The following is a 19,837-nucleotide window of genomic DNA, read 5'->3' as shown; positions in this document are numbered from 1 at the left end:
TTAGGGGAGAGATGGACTGAGCGGGGGATGTTTTAGGAGAGAGATGGACTGAGCGGGGGATGTTTTAGGGGAGAGATGGACTGAGCGGGGGATGTTTTAGGCGAGAGATGGACTGAGCGGGGGATGTTTTAGGGGAGAGATGGACTGAGCGGGGGATGTTTTAGGAGAGAGATGGACTGAGCGGGGGATGTTTTAGGAGAGAGATGGACTGAGCGGGGGATGTTTTAGGAGAGAGATGGACTGAGCGGGGGATGTTTTAGGAGAGAGATGGACTGAGCGGGGGATGTTTTAGGGGAGAGATGGACTGAGCGGGGGATGTTTTAGGAGAGAGATGGACTGAGCGGGGGATGTTTTAGGGGAGAGATGGACTGAGCGGGGGATGTTTTAGGAGAGAGATGGACTGAGCGGGGGATGTTTTAGGGGAGAGATGGACTGAGCGGGGGATGTTTTAGGAGAGAGATGGACTGAGCGGGGGATGTTTTAGGGGAGAGATGGATTGAGCGGGGGATGTTTTAGGGGAGAGATGGACTGAGCGGGGGATGTTTGAGGGGAGAGATGGACTGAGCGGGGGATGTTTTAGGGGAGAGATGGACTGAGCGGGGGATGTTTTAGGGGAGAGATGGACTGAGCGGGGGATGTTTTAGGAGAGAGATGGACTGAGCGGGGGATGTTTTCGGGGAGAGATGGACTGAGCGGGGGATGTTTTCGGGGAGAGATGGTCTGAGCGGGGGATGTTTTAGGGGAGAGATGGACTGAGCGGGGGATGTTTTAGGAGAGAGATGGACTGAGCGGGGGATGTTTTAGGAGAGAGATGGACTGAGCGGGGGATGTTTTAGGAGAGAGATGGACTGAGCGGGGGATGTTTTAGGGGAGAGATGGACTGAGCGGGGGATGTTTTAGGAGAGAGATGGACTGAGCGGGGATGTTTTAGGGGAGAGATGGACTGAGCGGGGGATGTTTTAGGAGAGAGATGGACTGAGCGGGGGATGTTTTAGGGGAGAGATGGACTGAGCGGGGGATGTTTTAGGGGAGAGATGGACTGAGCGGGGGATGTTTTCGGGGAGAGATGGTCTGAGCGGGGGATGTTTTAGGGGAGAGATGGACTGAGCGGGGGATGTTTGAGGGGAGAGATGGACTGAGCGGGGGATGTTTTAGGGGAGAGATGGACTGAGCGGGGGATGTTTGAGGGGAGAGATGGACTGAGCGGGGGATGTTTTAGGGGAGAGATGGACTGAGCGGGGGATGTTTTAGGGGAGAGATGGACTGAGCGGGGGATGTTTTATGAGAGAGATGGACTGAGTGATGGATGTTTTAGGGGAGAGATGGACTGAGCGGGGGATGTTTTAGGATAGAGATGGACTGAGCGGGGGATGTTTTAGGAGAGAGATGGACTGAGCGGGGGATGTTTTCGGAGAGAGATGGACTGAGCGGGGGATGTTTTAGGAGAGAGATGGACTGAGCGGGGGATGTTTTAGGGGAGAGATGGACTGAGCGGGGGATGTTTTAGGGGAGAGATGGACTGAGCGGGGGATGTTTTAGGAGAGAGATGGACTGAGCGGGGGATGTTTCAGGAGAGAGATGGGCTGAGCGGGGGATGTTTTAGGGGAGAGATGGACTGAGCGGGGGATGTTTTAGGGGAGAGATGGACTGAGCGGGGGATGTTTTAGGAGAGAGATGGACTGAGCGGGGGATGTTTTAGGAGAGAGATGGACTGAGCGGGGGATGTTTTAGGAGAGAGATGGACTGAGCGGGGGATGTTTTAGGAGAGAGATGGACTGAGCGGGGGATGTTTTAGGGGAGAGATGGACTGAGCGGGGGATGTTTTAGGAGAGAGATGGACTGAGCGGGAGATGTTTTAGGGGAGAGATGGACTGAGCGGGGGATGTTTTAGGGGAGAGATGGACTGAGCGGGGGATGTTTTAGGGGAGAGATGGACTGAGCGGGGGATGTTTTAGGAGAGAGATGGACTGAGCGGGGGATGTTTTAGGGGAGAGATGGACTGAGCGGGGGATGTTTTAGGAGAGAGATGGACTGAGCGGGGGATGTTTTAGGGGAGAGATGGACTGAGTGATGGATGTTTTAGGGGAGAGATGGACTGAGCGGGGGATGTTTTAGGAGAGAGATGGACTGAGCGGGGGATGTTTTAGGGGAGACATGGACTGAGCGGGGGATGTTTTAGGGGAGAGATGGACTGAGCGGGGGATGTTTTAGGGGAGAGATGGACTGAGCGGGGGATGTTTTAGGGGAGAGATGGACTGAGCGGGGGATGTTTTAGGAGAGAGATGGACTGAGCGGGGGATGTTTTAGGAGAGAGATGGACTGAGCGGGGGATGTTTTAGGAGAGAGATGGACTGAGCGGGGGATGTTTTAGTGGAGAGATGGACTGAGCGGGGGATGTTTTAGGCGAGAGATGGACTGAGCGGGGGATGTTTTAGGAGAGAGATGGACTGAGCGGGGGATGTTTTAGGGGAGAGATGGACTGAGCGGGGGATGTTTTAGGAGAGAGATGGACTGAGTGATGGATGGACTGAGTGATGGATGTTTTTGGGGAGCGATGGATGTTTTCGGGGAGAGATGGACTGAGCGGGGGATGTTTTAGGGGAGAGATGGACTGAGCGGGAGATGTTTTAGGGGAGAGATGGACTGAGCGGGGGATGTTTTAGGAGAGAGATGGACTGAGCGGGGGATGTTTTAGGAGAGAGATGGACTGAGAGATGGATGTTTTAGGGGAGAGATGGACTGAGCGGGGGATGTTTTAGGATAGAGATGGACTGAGCGGGGGATGTTTTAGGAGAGAGATGGACTGAGCGGGGGATGTTTTAGGAGAGAGATGGACTGAGCGGGGGATGTTTTAGGAGAGAGATGGACTGAGCGGGGGATGTTTTAGGGGAGAGATGGACTGAGCGGGGGATGTTTTAGGAGAGAGATGGACTGAGCGGGGGATGTTTTAGGGGAGAGATGGACTGAGCGGGGGATGTTTTAGGAGAGAGATGGACTGAGCGGGGGATGTTTTAGGGCATGGGTGGGCTGAGTGGGGGGTGTTTTAGGGCAGAGATGGACTGAGCGGGGGATGTTTTAGGGGAGAGATGGACTGAGCGGGGGATGTTTTAGGGGAGAGATGGACTGAGCGGGGGTTGTTTTAGGAGAGAGATGGACTGAGCGGGGGATGTTTTAGGGGAGAGATGGACTGAGCGGGGGATGTTTTAGGGGAGAGATGGACTGAGCGATGGATGTTTTAGGAGAGAGATGGACTGAGCGGGGGATGTTTTAGGAGAGAGATGGACTGAGCGGGGGATGTTTTAGGAGAGAGATGGACTGAGCGGGGGATGTTTTAGGGGAGAGATGGACTGAGCGGGGGATGTTTTAGGGGAGAGATGGACTGAGCGGGGGATGTTTTAGGAGAGAGATGGACTGAGCGGGGGATGTTTTAGGAGAGAGATGGACTGAGCGGGGGATGTTTTAGGGGAGAGATGGACTGAGCGGGGGATGTTTTAGGGGAGAGATGGACTGAGCGGGGGTTGTTTTAGGAGAGAGATGGACTGAGCGGGGGATGTTTTAGGGGAGAGATGGACTGAGCGGGGGATGTTTTAGGGGAGAGATGGACTGAGCGGGGGATGTTTTAGGGGAGAGATGGACTGAGCGGGGGATGTTTTAGGAGAGAGATGGACTGAGCGGGGGATGTTTTAGGAGAGAGATGGACTGAGCGGGGGATGTTTTAGGGGAGAGATGGACTGAGCGGGGGATGTTTTAGGGGAGAGATGGACTGAGCGGGGGATGTTTTAGGAGAGAGATGGACTGAGTGATGGATGTTTTAGGAGAGAGATGGACTGAGTGATGGATGTTTTAGGAGAGAGATGGACTGAGTGATGGATGTTTTAGGAGAGAGATGGACTGAGCGGGGGATGTTTTAGGGGAGAGATGGACTGAGCGGGGGATGTTTTAGGGGAGAGATGGACTGAGCGGGCGATGTTTTAGGAGAGAGATGGACTGACCGGGGGATGTTTTAGGAGAGAGATGGACTGAGTGATGGATGTTTTTGGAGAGAGATGGACTGAGCGGGGGATGTTTTAGGCGAGAGATGGACTGAGCGGGGGATGTTTTAGGCGAGAGATGGACTGAGCGGGGGATGTTTTAGGGGAGAGATGGACTGAGCGGGGGATGTTTTAGGAGAGAGATGGACTGAGCGGGGGATGTTTTAGGAGAGAGATGGACTGAGCGGGGGATGTTTTAGGGGAGAGATGGACTGAGCGGGGGATGTTTTAGGGGAGAGATGGACTGAGCGGGGGATGTTTTAGGCGAGAGATGGACTGAGCGGGGGATGTTTTAGGGGAGAGATGGACTGAGCGGGGGATGTTTTAGGGGAGAGATGGACTGAGCGGGGGATGTTTTAGGGGAGAGATGGACTGAGCGGGGGATGTTTTAGGGGAGAGATGGACTGAGCGGGGGATGTTTTAGGAGAGAGATGGACTGAGCGGGGGATGTTTTAGGGGAGAGATGGACTGAGCGGGGGATGTTTTAGGGGAGAGATGGACTGAGCGGGGGATGTTTTAGGAGAGAGATGGACTGAGCGGGGGATGTTTTAGGGGAGAGATGGACTGAGCGGGGGATGTTTTAGGAGAGAAATGGACTGAGCGGGGGATGTTTTAGGGGAGAGATGGACTGAGCGGGGGATGTTTTAGGAGAGAGATGGACTGTGGGGGGGATGTTTTAGGGGATGGGTGGGCTGAGTGGGGGGTGTTTTCGGGGAGGGATGTTTTAGGGGAGAGATGGACTGAGCGGGAGATGTTTTAGGGGAGAGATGGACTGAGTGATGGATGGACTGAGCGATGGATGTTTTAGGGGAGAGATGGACTGAGTGATGGATGTTTTAGGGGAGAGATGGACTGAGCGGGGGATGTTTTAGGAGAGAGATGGACTGAGCGGGGGATGTTTTAGGGGAGAGATGGACTGAGCGGGGGATGTTTTAGGAGAGAGATGGACTGAGCGGGGGATGTTTTAGGAGAGAGATGGACTGAGCGGGGGATGTTTTAGGAGAGAGATGGACTGAGCGGGGGATGTTTTAGGGGAGAGATGGACTGAGCGGGGGATGTTTTAGGAGAGAGATGGACTGAGCGGGGGATGTTTTAGGGGAGAGATGGACTGAGCGGGGGATGTTTTAGGAGAGAGATGGACTGAGCGGGGGATGTTTTAGGGGAGAGATGGACTGAGCGGGGGATGTTTTAGGAGAGAGATGGACTGAGCGGGAGATGTTTTAGGAGAGAGATGGACTGAGCGGGGGATGTTTTAGGAGAGAGATGGACTGAGCGGGGGATGTTTTAGGGGAGAGATGGACTGAGCGGGGGATGTTTCAGGAGAGAGATGGACTGAGCGGGGGGATGTTTTAGGAGAGAGATGGACTGAGCGGGGGATGTTTTAGGGGAGAGATGGACTGAGCGGGATGTTTTAGGGGAGAGATGGACTGAGCGGGAGATGTTTTAGGGGAGAGATGGACTGAGCGGGGGATGTTTTAGGAGAGAGATGGACTGAGCGGGGGATGTTTTAGGAGAGAGATGGACTGAGCGGGGGATGTTTTAGGAGAGAGATGGACTGAGCGGGGGATGTTTTAGGAGAGAGATGGACTGAGTGATGGATGTTTTAGGAGAGAGATGGACTGAGCGGGGGATGTTTTAGGAGAGAGATGGACTGAGCGGGGGATGTTTTAGGGGAGAGATGGACTGAGCGGGGGATGTTTTAGGAGAGAGATGGACTGAGCGGGGGATGTTTCAGGGGAGAGATGGACTGAGCGGGGGATGTTTTAGGGGAGAGATGGACTGAGCGGGGGATGTTTTAGGGGAGAGATGGACTGAGCGGGGGATGTTTTAGGAGAGAGATGGACTGAGCGGGGGATGTTTTAGGGGAGAGATGGACTGAGCGGGGGATGTTTTAGGAGAGAGATGGACTGAGCGGGGGGATGTTTTAGGGGAGAGATGGACTGAGTGATGGATGGACTGAGCGGGGGATGTTTTAGGAGAGAGATGGACTGAGCGGGGGATGTTTTAGGAGAGAGATGGACTGAGCGGGGGATGTTTTAGGGGAGAGATGGACTGAGCGGGGGATGTTTTAGGGGAGAGATGGACTGAGCGGGGGATGTTTTAGGGGAGAGATGGACTGAGCGGGGGATGTTTTAGGAGAGAGATGGACTGAGCGGGGGATGTTTTAGGAGAGAGATGGACTGAGCGGGGGATGTTTTAGGAGAGAGATGGACTGAGCGGGGGATGTTTTAGGAGAGAGATGGACTGAGCGGGGGATGTTTTAGGGGAGAGATGGACTGAGCGGGGGATGTTTTAGGAGAGAGATGGACTGAGCGGGGGATGTTTTAGGAGAGAGATGGACTGAGCGGGGGATGTTTTAGGAGAGAGATGGACTGAGTGATGGATGTTTTAGGAGAGAGATGGACTGAGCGGGGGATGTTTTAGGAGAGAGATGGACTGAGCGGGGGATGTTTTAGGGGAGAGATGGACTGAGTGATGGATGTTTTAGGAGAGAGATGGACTGAGCGGGGGATGTTTTAGTGGAGAGATGGACTGAGCGGGGGATGTTTTAGGAGAGAGATGGACTGAGCGGGGGATGTTTTAGGAGAGAGATGGACTGAGCGGGGGATGTTTTAGGGGAGAGATGGACTGAGCGGGGGATGTTTTAGGCGAGAGATGGACTGAGCGGGGGATGTTTTAGGGGAGAGATGGACTGAGCGGGGGATGTTTTAGGGGAGAGATGGACTGAGCGGGGGATGTTTTAGGGGAGAGATGGACTGAGCGGGGGATGTTTTCGGCGAGAGATGGACTGAGCGGGGGATGTTTTAGGGGAGAGATGGACTGAGCGGGGGATGTTTTAGGGGAGAGATGGACTGAGCGGGGGATGTTTTAGGAGAGAGATGGACTGAGCGGGGGATGTTTTAGGAGAGAGATGGACTGAGCGGGGGATGTTTTAGGAGAGAGATGGACTGAGCGGGGGATGTTTTAGGGGAGAGATGGACTGAGCGGGGGATGTTTTAGGGGAGAGATGGACTGAGCGGGGGATGTTTTAGGGGAGAGATGGACTGAGCGGGGGATGTTTTAGGAGAGAGATGGACTGAGCGGGGGATGTTTTAGGAGAGAGATGGACTGAGCGGGGGATGTTTTAGGGGAGAGATGGACTGAGCGGGGGATGTTTTAGGGGAGAGATGGACTGAGCGGGGGATGTTTTAGGGGAGAGATGGACTGAGCGGGGGATGTTTTAGGAGAGAGATGGACTGAGCGGGGGATGTTTTAGGAGAGAGATGGACTGAGCGGGGGATGTTTTAGGAGAGAGATGGACTGAGCGGGGGATGTTTTAGGGGAGAGATGGACTGAGCGGGAGATGTTTTAGGAGAGAGATGGACTGAGCGGGGGATGTTTTAGGGGAGAGATGGACTGAGCGGGGGATGTTTTAGGAGAGAGATGGACTGAGTGATGGATGTTTTAGTGGAGAGATGGACTGAGCGGGGGATGTTTTAGGGGAGAGATGGACTGAGCGGGGGGATGTTTTTGGAGAGAGATGGACTGAGTGATGGATGTTTTAGTGGAGAGATGGACTGAGCGGGGGATGTTTTAGGGGAGAGATGGACTGAGCGGGGGATGTTTTAGGAGAGAGATGGACTGAGCGGGGGATGTTTTAGGAGAGAGATGGACTGAGCGGGGGATGTTTTAGTGGAGAGATGGACTGAGCGGGAGATGTTTTAGGGGAGAGATGGACTGAGCGGGGGATGTTTTAGGAGAGAGATGGACTGAGCGGGGGATGTTTTAGGGGAGAGATGGACTGAGCGGGGGATGTTTTAGGGGAGAGATGGACTGAGCGGGGGATGTTTTAGGGGAGAGATGGACTGAGCGGGGGATGTTTTAGGGGAGAGATGGACTGAGCGGGGGATGTTTTAGGAGAGAGATGGACTGAGTGATGGATGTTTTAGGGGAGAGATGGACTGAGCGGGGGATGTTTTAGGAGAGAGATGGACTGAGCGGGGGATGTTTTAGGGGAGAGATGGACTGAGCGGGGGATGTTTTAGGGGAGAGATGGACTGAGCGGGGGATGTTTTAGGAGAGAGATGGACTGAGCGGGGGATGTTTTAGGGGAGAGATGGACTGAGCGGGGGATGTTTTAGGAGAGAGATGGACTGAGTGATGGATGTTTTAGTGGAGAGATGGACTGAGCGGGGGATGTTTTAGGAGAGAGATGGACTGAGCGGGAGATGTTTTAGGAGAGAGATGGACTGAGCGGGATGTTTTAGGAGAGAGATGGACTGAGCGGGATGTTTTAGGAGAGAGATGGACTGAGCGGGAGATGTTTTAGGAGAGAGATGGACTGAGCGGGGGATGTTTTAGGAGAGAGATGGACTGAGCGGGGGATGTTTTAGGGGAGAGATGGACTGAGCGGGAAGTTTTAGGAGAGAGATGGACTGAGCGGGGGATGTTTTAGGGGAGAGATGGACTGAGCGGGGGATGTTTTAGTGGAGAGATGGACTGAGCGGGGGATGTTTTAGGGGAGAGATGGACTGAGCGGGGGATGTTTTAGGGGAGAGATGGACTGAGCGGGGGATGTTTTAGGAGAGAGATGGACTGAGCGGGGGATGTTTTAGGGGAGAGATGGACTGAGCGGGGGATGTTTTAGGGGAGAGATGGACTGAGTGATGAATGTTTTAGGAGAGAGATGGACTGAGCGGGGGATGTTTTAGGGGAGAGATGGACTGAGTGATGAATGTTTTAGGAGAGAGATGGACTGAGCGGGGGATGTTTTAGGGGAGAGATGGACTGAGTGATGAATGTTTTAGGAGAGAGATGGACTGAGCGGGGGATATTTTAGGGGATGGGTGGGCTGAGTGGGGGGTGGGCTGAGTGGGGGGTGTTTTCATGGAGGGATGTTTTAGGGGAGAGATGGACTGAGCGGGAGATGTTTTAGGGGAGAGATGGACTGAGTGATGGATGTTTTAGGAGAGAGATGGTCTGAGCGGGGGATGTTTTAGGAGAGAGATGGACTGAGCGGGAGATGTTTTAGTGGAGAGATGGACTGAGCGGGAGATGTTTTAGGAGAGAGATGGACTGAGCGGGGGATGTTTTAGGGGAGAGATGGACTGAGCGGGGGATGTTTTAGGATAGAGATGGACTGAGCGGGGGATGTTTTAGGGGAGAGATGGACTGAGTGATGGATGTTTTAGGGGAGAGATGGACTGAGCGGGGGATGTTTTAGGAGAGAGATGGACTGAGTGATGGATGTTTTAGGGGAGAGATGGACTGAGCGGGAGATGTTTTAGGGGACCGATGGATGTTTTAGGGGAGAGATGGACAGAGCGGGGGATGTTTTTCGGGGAGATATGGAGTGAGCGGCGGATGTTTTTGGAGAAAGATGTACTGAACAATTAATCATTTGGAGAGACAATTGAGTGGCAAAAGATTTCGGGGAGTTGGTTGAAGGCCCAGGTAAGCTTGAGCAGGTTTTTAAAGGTGGAAAAGATGTACTCAGGTGAAGTGGTTTCGTGGGGGGCAGCAGTGGAGTTCGAGAGTCAAGTTTGTTGAAACTTCAAGCGAGGAAGACCAGGACAGGAAAAGCACAGAAGTCCAGAGTTGGAGGCCCTTCGGATGCGGGCTGGGATGTGGAATTGGAGGAGGTTGCCGCGCTGAGCTGGAGTGAGATTGGGGTTGGGGGTTGGAGGGGCTGGGGGGGAGGATTTGTCTGTCAGGACAAGGATTTCCAGTTCAGTGGATTGGGAGAGAGTGGAGATCAAAAACCTTGGGTGATAGTTTAATGAGACCTATTGCAGGTGGTGGTGGTTTGGACAAATTGGAGTTTGTTTGGGTGCTTCATTAGTCGAGTCTCGAAATAAGAAAAGCAAGGGAGCGTGTCTCAAAAGCACATCTTGTGGAGTTTGGAGATTCAGAGATAATTGGAATGACAGGCTGTTACAAAACAGGCTGCACTACGTTTGATTCTTAATTGCATGAACTGCAGACAGGTTCTCAATAAATAATACTCTGAACAGCAGCTTCCCTCGTGATTTGGAATACCAGGTATCAGAAGAGAACAGAGCAGTGGGATTAGTTTTGGATTGCTCTAGCAGAGCTGGCACAGACACGATGGGCTGAATGGCCTCCTTCTGTGCTGTAGATCTCTATGGTTCTATCACAGAACATGAAGGTATCAAGAGAACAGCTGTACAAACTCAGAGAGCAGCAGCCAAATGATGGAGTCACTGCTTGGGTTTTCTCCAGCCTGGCATTCCTCTTAGATCAGCTGATTAATTCCAGTCTCTGAATGTGTGGCGTTAAAGGAGATGTACACTCTGTTCCATGCATAAGCCACACAGCGGGAAAAAAACAGCCGCTACAAGACGGTTGGGACTTTTCAAACCACCTTCAGTGACAGTTATGTCAGTGTCGTCGTGACTCCAACAGCTGTACTGAATACTTCTCAAAGTATAGCACCATCGATGTTTACAGCACAGGAGGAGGCCATCAGCTAACTCAGCTTAGACTGGGGATTGAATCTGGGATCTTCCTTTTCTGTGTTTTGTTTTAACTGACAGCAGTGAGAGGCTAGCACTGTGACTTGTATTTCTATGACATTTTGTCATTTCCTTTCTCCTAGCCTGTGATTTTCTTGGAGAGAAACTGGCCGACCTGTTCGGACTGACATCAGCCAAGTACCAGTATGCAGTAGATGAATACTACAGTGTTCAAGAGCAGGCCACCTCGAATCACCAGGTTGTGGGTTTCATTGTCTATCATTATTTAAACAAGGTGCAATTATTAGGTTATCGATAGACTGCCTCGAATATATTATACTAATTCCCATGTACAGTTAGCAATAGGCTATTGACAAACCATTTCACATTGATACACAATTATCAACAGGTTGTCAATAGACTGTCTCAAATGATTTAATACAAATACTGATATACAATTATCAATAGGTTATCAGTAATTATTTAATACAAATAACCTATTGATAATTGTATATCAGTATTTGTATTAAATAATTACTGATAACCTATTGATAATTGTATATCAGTATTTGTATTAAATAATTACTGATAACCTATTGATAATTGTACATCAGTATTTGTATTAAATAATTACTGATAACCTATTGATAATTGTATATCAGTAATTATTTAATACAAATACTGATATACAATTATCAATAGGTTATCAGTAATTATTTAATACAAATACTGATATACAATTATCAATAGGTTATCAGTAATTATTTAATACAAATACTGATATACAATTATCAATAGGTATCAGTAATTATTTAATACAAATACTGATATACAATTATCAATAGGTTATTTTTATTAAATAATTACTGATACCCTATTGATAATTGTATATCAGTATATGTATTAAATAATCATTTCAAACATTTTACACTAATACCTGCACTTATACCACACTTTAACACAGCAAATCATCTCAAAGTGCTCCACATACAATGAATTACTTTTGAAGTGCAGTGATTGTAGGCAAACGCTGTAGCCAATTTGCATGCAGCAAGGTCCAAAACATCAGTAAGATGAATGACCAAAACAAGAGCAGGGAGAGAGGAGGAGGAGGGGGAGAGCAGGGAGAGAGAGGAGGAGGAGGGGGAGGGCAGGGAAGGGAGAGAGGAGGAGGGGGAGGGCAGGGAAGGGAGAGAGGAAGAGGAGGGGGAGGGCAGGGAAGGGAGAGAGGAGGAGGAGGGGGAGAGCAGGGAGAGAGAGGAGGAGGAGGGGGAGAGCAGGGAGAGAGAGGAGGAGGAGGAAGGGGAGGGCAGGGAAGGGAGAGAGGAGGAGGGGGAGGGCAGGGAAGGGAGAGAGGAAGAGGAAGAGGAGGGGGAGGGCAGGGAAGGGAGAGAGGAGGAGGAGGGGGAGGGCAGGGAAGGGAGAGAGGAAGAGGAGGGGGAGGGCAGGGAAGGGAGAGAGGAGGAGGAGGAGGGGGAGAGCAGGGAAGGGAGAGAGGAGGAGGAGGAGGGGGAGAGCAGGGAAGGGAGAGAGGAGGAGGAGGAGGGGGAGAGCAGGGAAGGGAGAGAGGAGGAGGAGGAGGGGGAGAGCAGGGAAGGGAGAGAGGAGGAGGAGGGGGAGAGCAGGGAAGGGAGAGAGGAGGAGGAGGAGGAGGAGGGGGAGGGCAGGGAAGGGAGAGAGGAGGGGGAGGGCAGGGAAGGGAGAGAGGAGGAGGGGGAGGGCAGGGAAGGGAGAGAGGAGGAGGGGGAGGGCAGGGAAGGGAGAGAGGAAGAGGAGGGGGAGGGAAGGGAGAGAGGAGGAGGAGGAGGGGGAGAGCAGGGAAGGGAGAGAGGAGGAGGAGGAGGGGGAGAGCAGGGAAGGGAGAGAGGAGGAGGAGGAGGGGGAGAGCAGGGAAGGGAGAGAGGAGGAGGAGGAGGAGGAGGAGGAGGGGGAGGGCAGGGAAGGGAGAGAGGAGGAGGAGGGGGAGGGCAGGGAAGGGAGAGAGGAGGAGGGGGAGGGCAGGGAAGGGAGAGAGGAGGAGGGGGAGGGCAGGGAAGGGAAGGGAGAGAGGAGGAGGAGGGGGAGGGCAGGGAAGAGAGAGGAGGAGGAGGAGGAGGGGGAGGGCAGGGAAGGGAGAGAGGAGGAGGGGGAGGGCAGGGAAGGGAGAGAGGAGGAGGGGGAGGGCAGGGAAGGGAGACAGGAGGAGGAGGGGGAGGGCAGGGAAGGGAGAGAGGGGGAGGGGGAGGGCAGGTAAGGAAGAGAGGATGAGGAAGGGAAGGGAGAGAGGAGGATGAGGAAGGGAAGGAAGAGAGGAGGAAGAGAAGGGAGAGAGGAGGAGGAGGAGGAAGGGAGAGAGGAGGAGGAAAATAAATTATGAGAGTAAACTAGCAAGAAATATAAAAACTAACAGTAAAAGCTTCTACAAGTATATAAAAAGGAAGAGGGTAGCTAAAGTAAACACTGGTCCCTGAGAGGATGAGACTGGGGAAATAATAATGGAAAACAAGGAAATAGCAGAGGAATTGAACAGATATTTTGTCTTCACAGTAGAAGACACTAATAATATACCAATAATAGTAGAAAATCAAGGGGCGAAGGGGAGGGAGGAACTAAAAACAATCACTATCAGTCGAGAAAAAGTACTTGGTAAACTAATGGGTCTAAAGGCTGACAAGTCCCCCGGACCTGATGGCTTGCATCCCAGGGTCTTAAAGGAAGTGGCTACAGAGGTAGTGGGTGCATTGGTTGTAACCTTCCAGAATTCACTCGATTCTGGAAAGGTCCCAGCGGATTGGAAAACCGCAAATGTAACACCCCTATTCAAGAAGGGAGTGAGACAGAAAGCAGGTAATTATAGACCAGTTAGCCTAACATCTGTCATTGAGAAAATGCTAGAATCCATTATTAAGGAAGTAGTAGCAGGACATTTGGAGACTCATAGTACAATCAAGGAGAGTCAATGTGGTTTTATGAAGGGGAAATCGTGTCTGACAAATTTATTAGAGTTCTTTGAGGAAGTAACGGGCAGGATGGATAAAGGGGAACCAATGGATGCAGTATATTGGGATTTCCAAAAGGCATTCAGTAAGGTGCCACATAAAAGATTACTGCACAAGATAAGAGCTCATGGTGTTGGGGGTAATATACTGGCATGAATAGAGGATTGGCTAACTGACAGAAAACAAAGAGTCGGGATAAAAGGGTCATTTTCAAAATGTCAATCTGTAACTAGTGGGATGCCGCAGGGCTCAGTGCTGGGGCCTCAACTATTTACAATATATATCAGTGACTTGGATGAAGGAACAGAGTGTCTTGTGGCCAAATTTGCTGATGATACAAAGATAGGTGGAAAAGCAAGTTGCAATGAGGACACAAAGTGTCTGCAAAGGGATATTGACAGGTTAAGTGAATGGGAAAAAATTTGGCAGATGGAATATAATGTGGGAAAATGTGAAGTCATCCACTTTGGGAGGAAAAATAAAAAAGCAAAATATTATTTGAATGGAGAAATACTACAAAATGCTGCGCTACAGAGGGATCTGGGTGTCCTCGTACATGAAACTCAAAAAGTCAACATACAGGTGCAGCGAGTAATCTGGAAGGCAAATGGAATATTGGCCTTTATTTCTAGGGGGATGGAGTATAAAAGCAGGGAAGTCATGCTACAACTGTGCAGGATGCTGGTGAGACCACACCTGGAGTACTGCGTACAGTTCTGGTGCCCTTATTTAAGGAAGGACATACTTGCATTGGAGGCAGTTCAGAGAAGGTTCACTAGGTTGATTCCGGGTATGGGAGGGTTGTCTTATGAGGAAAGATTGAACAGGTTGGGTCTGTACTCATTGGAGTTTAGAAGAATGAGAGGAGATCTTATTGAAACATACAGGATTCTGAGGGGACTCGATAGGGTAGATGTTGAGAGGATGTTACCCCTCATGGGGGAATCTAAAACTAGGGGGCAGAGTCTCAGAATAAGGGGTCGCCCGTTTAAGACGGAAATGAGGAGGAATTTCTTCTCCCAGAGGGTCGTGAATCTTTGGAATTCTTTACCCCAAAAGCTGTGGAGGCTGAGTCATTGAATACATTCAAGGCTGAGTTAGACAAATTTTTGATCAGCAAGGGAGTCAAAGGATATGGGGAAAAGGTGGGAAAGTGGAGTTGAGGTAAAAATCAGATCAGCCATGATCTCATTAAAAGGCGGAGCAGGCTCGAAGGGCCGAATGGCCTACTCCTGCTCCTATCTCTTATGGTCTTATAGGAGGAGGAAGGGAAGGGAGAGAGGAGGAGGAAGAGGGAAGGAAGGGAAGGGAGAGAGGAGGAGGAGGGCAGAGGCAGGGAAGGAGGTCGGAATATTAGCAAGAAAAGTAATGCAGAGTTTTTCAGTTTAAAATTGAAGGTGTTGCTGCTCTTTACTTCTAGGAAGGAGACGACGATGGTGAAGAAATCACAGTCATGGAGGAGATGGAAATGAATGAGAAACAGCATCTCCCACTCCAGAATTCTGTATATGGGACTTTAAACATGGTGGAGAGGTCAGGAGTTGGCAGCAGGGCTGAGTGCAAGCACACAGTATCGTACGTCAATGAAGCAGTGGAAGACAATGCTGATACTGACCAGACAAAGGTGGACACCAACTAATGGCCCAGTCACTGACCAACCACACCCTTCCTTAACAGACTAAGTAACAGTTTAGTTGAAGTGTTTCAGAAGGGGTTTCGATGAAGACATACACAGAGACTGAAAGCTCCCCACTTGTTTTCTCCCCTCCACTCCTGAGGGTGCAGGGTTTAGTTCCACAGATGACAACCATCCTCCAATATCTCATAGCTCTTCTTCATGTCTGAGTCCAACAGTCAACAACAGCAGGCTGTTAAACTGTGGAGGGTATCACAACCAAGCTCGACCCTGACCTTACTTGATGTCCACAGTGCACTGAGTCACAGGACATGGATCAGGAGTGGAAACTCTCTCTGACTTTTTTGGCCCTCCTCCCCAGCCCAGAGGTGCTGAAGCCCTGTAAATAGATTGGGCCTATAACTCTCCGGAGTTTAGAAGAATGAGAGGTGATCTCATTGAAACATATAAGATTCTGAGGGTAGCATAGTGGTTATGTTACTGGACTAATAATCCAGAGTCATGAGTTCAAATCCTGCCACGGCAGTTGGGGAATTTAAATTCAATTAATTAAATAAAATCTGGAATTAAAAATACTAGTATCAGTAATGGTGGCCATGAAACTACCGGATTGTCGTAAAAACCCATCTGGTTCACTAATGCCCTTTAGGGAAAGAAACCTGCCGTCCTTACCCGGTCTGGCCTGTATGTGACTCCAGACCCACAGCAAAGTGGTTGATTCTTAATTGCCCTCTGAAATGGCCGAGCAAGCCACTCAGTTGTAAAATCTCGCTAAAAAAGTCATAAAACCGGACGGACCACTAGGCACCGGACACGACAAAGGCAAACCAAGCCCAGTCGGCCCTGCAAAGTCCTCCTCACTAACATCTGGGGACTTGTGCCAAAATTGGGAGAGCTGTCCCACAGACTAGTCAGGCAACAGCCTGACATAGCCATACTCACAGAATCATACCTTTCAGCCAACGTCCCAGACTCTTCCATCACCATCCCTATGTATGTCCTGTATGTCCTGTCCCACCGGCAGGACAGACCCACCAGAGGTGGCGGTACAGTGATATACAGTCAGGAGGGAGTGGCCCTGGGAGTCCTCAACATTGACTCCGGATCTCATGGCATCAGGTCAAACATGGGTAAGGAGACCTCCTGCTGATGAATCAGTCCTCCTCCATGTTGAGAAGCACTGAGGGTAGCAAGGGCACAGAATGTACTCTGGGTGGGGGACTTCAATGTCCAACACCACATCCAGTCGTGAATGGTGGTGGACTATTAAACAACTAACGGGAGGAGAAGGCTCTGTGAATATCCCCATCCTCAATGATGGTGGAGACCAGCACGTGAGTGCAAAAGACAAGGCTGAAGCATTTGCCACCATCTTCAGCCAGCAGTGCTGAGTGGATGATCCATCTCGGCCTCCTCCCGATATCCTCACCATCACAGAAGCCAGTCTTCAGCCAATTTGATTCACTCCACGTGATATCAAGAAACAGCTGAGTGCACTGAATACAACAAAGGTTATGGGCCCCGACAATGTCCCGGCTGTAGTGCTGAAGACTTGTTCTCCAGAACAAGCCGCGTCTCTAGCCAAATTGTCAGAATAGGTCAGAAATGGGGATGTTCGCTGATGATTGCACCATTCTCAACCCCTCAGATAATGAAGCAGTCCGTGCCCGCATGCAGCAAGACCTGGATAACATCCAGGCTTGGGCTGATAAGTGGCAAGTAACAGACAAGTGCCAGGCAATGACCATCTCCAACAAGAGAGTCTAATCACCTCCCCATGACATTCAACGGCATTACCATCGCCGAATCCCCCACCATCAACATCCTGGGGGTCACCATTGACCAGAAACTTAACTTGACCAGCCATATAAATACTGTGGCTACGAGAGCAGGTCAGAGGCTGGGTGTTCTGCGGCGAGTGTCTCACCTCCTTACTCCCCAAAGCCTTTCCACCATCTACAAGGCACAAGTCAGGAGTGTGATGGAATACTCTCCACTTGCCTGGATGAATGCAGCTGCAACAACACTCAAGAAGCTCGACATCATCCAGGACAAAGCAGCCCGCTTGATCGGCACCTCATTCACCACCCTAAACATTCACTCCCTTCATCACCGGCGTACAGTGGCTGCAGTGTGCACCATCCACAGGATGCACTGCAGCAACTCGCCAAGGCTTCTTCGACAGCACCTCCCAAACCCGCGACCTCTACCACCTAGAAGGACAAGGGCAGAAGGCACATGGGAACAAATCTACCTGCACGTTCCCCTCCAAGTCACACACCATCCCGACTTGGAAATATATCGCCGTTCCTTCATTGTCGCTGAGTCAAAATCCTGAAACTCCCTTCCTAACAGCACTGTGGGAGAACCTTCACCACATGGACTGCAGCGGTTCAAGAAGGCGGCTCACCACCACCTTCTCAAGGGCAATTAGGGATGGGCAATAAATGCTGGCCTCGCCAGCGATGCCCACATCCCATGAACGAATAAAAAAAAATTCTGAGGGGGCTTGACGGTAGATGCTGAGAGATTGTTTCCCCTGGCTGAAGAGTTTAGAACTAGGGGCATAGTCTCAGGATAAGGGGTCGGCCATTTAGGACTGAGATGAGGAGGAATCTTTTTCACTCAGAGGGTGGTGAATCTTTGGAATTCTCTACCCCAGAGGGCTGTGGATCTCAGTCGTTGAGTATATTCAAGACTGAGATTGATAGATTTTTGGACTCTAGGGGAATCAAAGGATATGGGGATCGGGTGGGAAAGTGGAGTTGAGGTCGAAGATCAGCCATGACCTGATTGAATGGCGGACCAGGCTTGAGGGGCTATATGGCCTACTCCTGCTCCTATTTCTTATATTCTTATTTCATCCGTAATGATCATGCGTTGTGCAGCTGAGATCAGCGAAGAGATTGAACTTGGGGCGAGGCTGGTCTGTACTCAGTTATACACTGTATTGTGAAGTTACCTACTGAAGGATTATGTGAGCTCGCAGACCAGCTACCCAGCAGATCTTTTCAGAAATTACTTGAGATGCCCTGGCACCTATATTCATTCTGTTTTTCAGTCAGCCGGGTGTCTGACCTGATTGGAAACCCAACCCCAAACTATTGAGAATTCCATACGGATAAGAGTTTCTGTTTGCCTGATTTGGAGTGCACACACACTGTACTCTTGTAAGGACATATCACGCTACCTAAGTCCACAGAGCTCAGGCATAGGTTGGCAAAAGCCAAGTGCGCACAGGGTACTGGTGGAATTTAACCAGTTAAAATCATGCAGCATACCAGTGGAGCCCTGGTAAGCATCCCACTGCTTGTCCAACCAGGAACACCCTACCCATTAGGACACCGGCATGTAGGGTTATCTGGAACTGAATGGGAAGAATCCCAGTCTCCAGGGACAGGTCCACCTCTCCAGATCCCATTTCTGTGCCAGGTTGGTTACCAAAAGTGCCTTGACACTTGACAAAAGTACTTTGGTGTTGCCTGGCTCAGGTACTAGATTACCAAATCTGCCGTGAAGGGTAGACTTGGTTCCAATCATCCATCTTCGAGCCATCTCAATCCCAAAAAGAACAAAGGGGAGGCTAGGCGAATTTATTTTTTATGCAGTAGGTAATTAGGACATGGAATACCCGACCAGCTACAGTGATGGAAGCAGAATCCATAATCGCTTTTAAAAAGGAAGTGGATAAATATTTGAAAAATAAAAATATAAAAGGGAATGGGATTACATGGATAACTTTTTCAGAGAGTCAATAGAGGTACAATGGGCTGAATGGGCTCCTGTGCTGTAAAATTTTATAACCCACTTATCTTACTAGTTGGTCATTAGGCAACTTGCTAGACTGACAGCAGTTAACAGGAGGTGAGGTGAGAGTGACTGCCCTTGACATCAAGGCAGCATTTGACCGAGTGTGGCACCAAGGAGCCCGAGTAAAATTGAAGTCAATGGGAATCAGGCGGAAAACTCTCCAGTGGCTGGAGTCATACCTAGCACAAAGGAAGATGGTAGTGGTTGTTGGAGGCCAATCATCTCAGTCCCAGGGCATTGCTGCAGGAGTTCCTCAGGGCAGTGTCCTAGGCCCAACTATCTTCAGCTGCTTTATCAATGACCTCCCCTCCATCATAAGGTCAGAAATGGGGATGTTTGCTGATGACTGCACAGTGTTCAGTTCCATTCGCAACCCCTCAGATAATGAAGCAGTCCGAGCCCGCGTGCAGCAAGACCTGGACAACATCCAGGCTTGGGCTGATAAGTGGCAAGTAACATTCGTGCCAGACGAGTAAATCTAACCACTTCCCCTTGACATTCAACGGCATTACCATCGCCGAATCCCCCACCATCAACATCCCGGGAGTCACCATTGACCAGAAACTTAACTGGACCAGCCATGTAAATAGTGTGGCTACAAGAGCAGGTCAGAGGCTGGGTATTCTGCGGTGAGTGACTCACCACCTGACTCCCCAAATCCTTTCCACCATCTACAAGGCACAAGTCAGAAGTGTGATGGAATACTCTCCACTTGCCTGGATGAATGCAGCTGCAACAACACTCAAGAAGCTCGACATCATCCAGGACAAAGCAGCCCGCTTGATCGGCACCTCATTCACCACCCTAAACATTCACTCCCTTCATCACCGGCGCACCGTGGCTGCAGTGTGTACCATCCACAGGATGCACTGCAGCAACTCACCAAGGCTTCTTCGACAGCACCTCCCAAACCCGCGACCTCTACCA

General features: G+C 50.6%; 1 protein-coding gene across 4 annotated transcripts in view; it reads left to right on the top strand.

The window, feature by feature from the left end:
* Positions 1-15,673, top strand: part of LOC137322113 (protein FAM177B-like) — a 37,684-nt gene extending 22,011 nt beyond the window's left edge. For all 4 annotated transcript variants that reach the window (XM_067985208.1, XM_067985209.1, XM_067985211.1 and 1 more), the window contains 2 exons: positions 10,630-10,745; positions 14,885-15,673. In XM_067985208.1, the coding sequence (XP_067841309.1) occupies positions 10,630-10,745; positions 14,885-15,103 (335 nt within the window). In that variant the 3' untranslated portion in view covers positions 15,104-15,673. The remainder of the gene's footprint in view (positions 1-10,629; positions 10,746-14,884) is intronic.
* The last annotated feature ends 4,164 nt before the right edge of the window (positions 15,674-19,837 follow it).

Source organism: Heptranchias perlo, chromosome 5 (genome assembly GCF_035084215.1).
Source record: "Heptranchias perlo isolate sHepPer1 chromosome 5, sHepPer1.hap1, whole genome shotgun sequence".
In the NCBI taxonomy this organism is placed as follows: Eukaryota; Metazoa; Chordata; class Chondrichthyes; order Hexanchiformes; family Hexanchidae; genus Heptranchias; species Heptranchias perlo.
The sequence above is the reverse complement of the archived record's forward strand: the minus strand, read 5'-3'. Positions and strand labels throughout refer to the sequence as shown.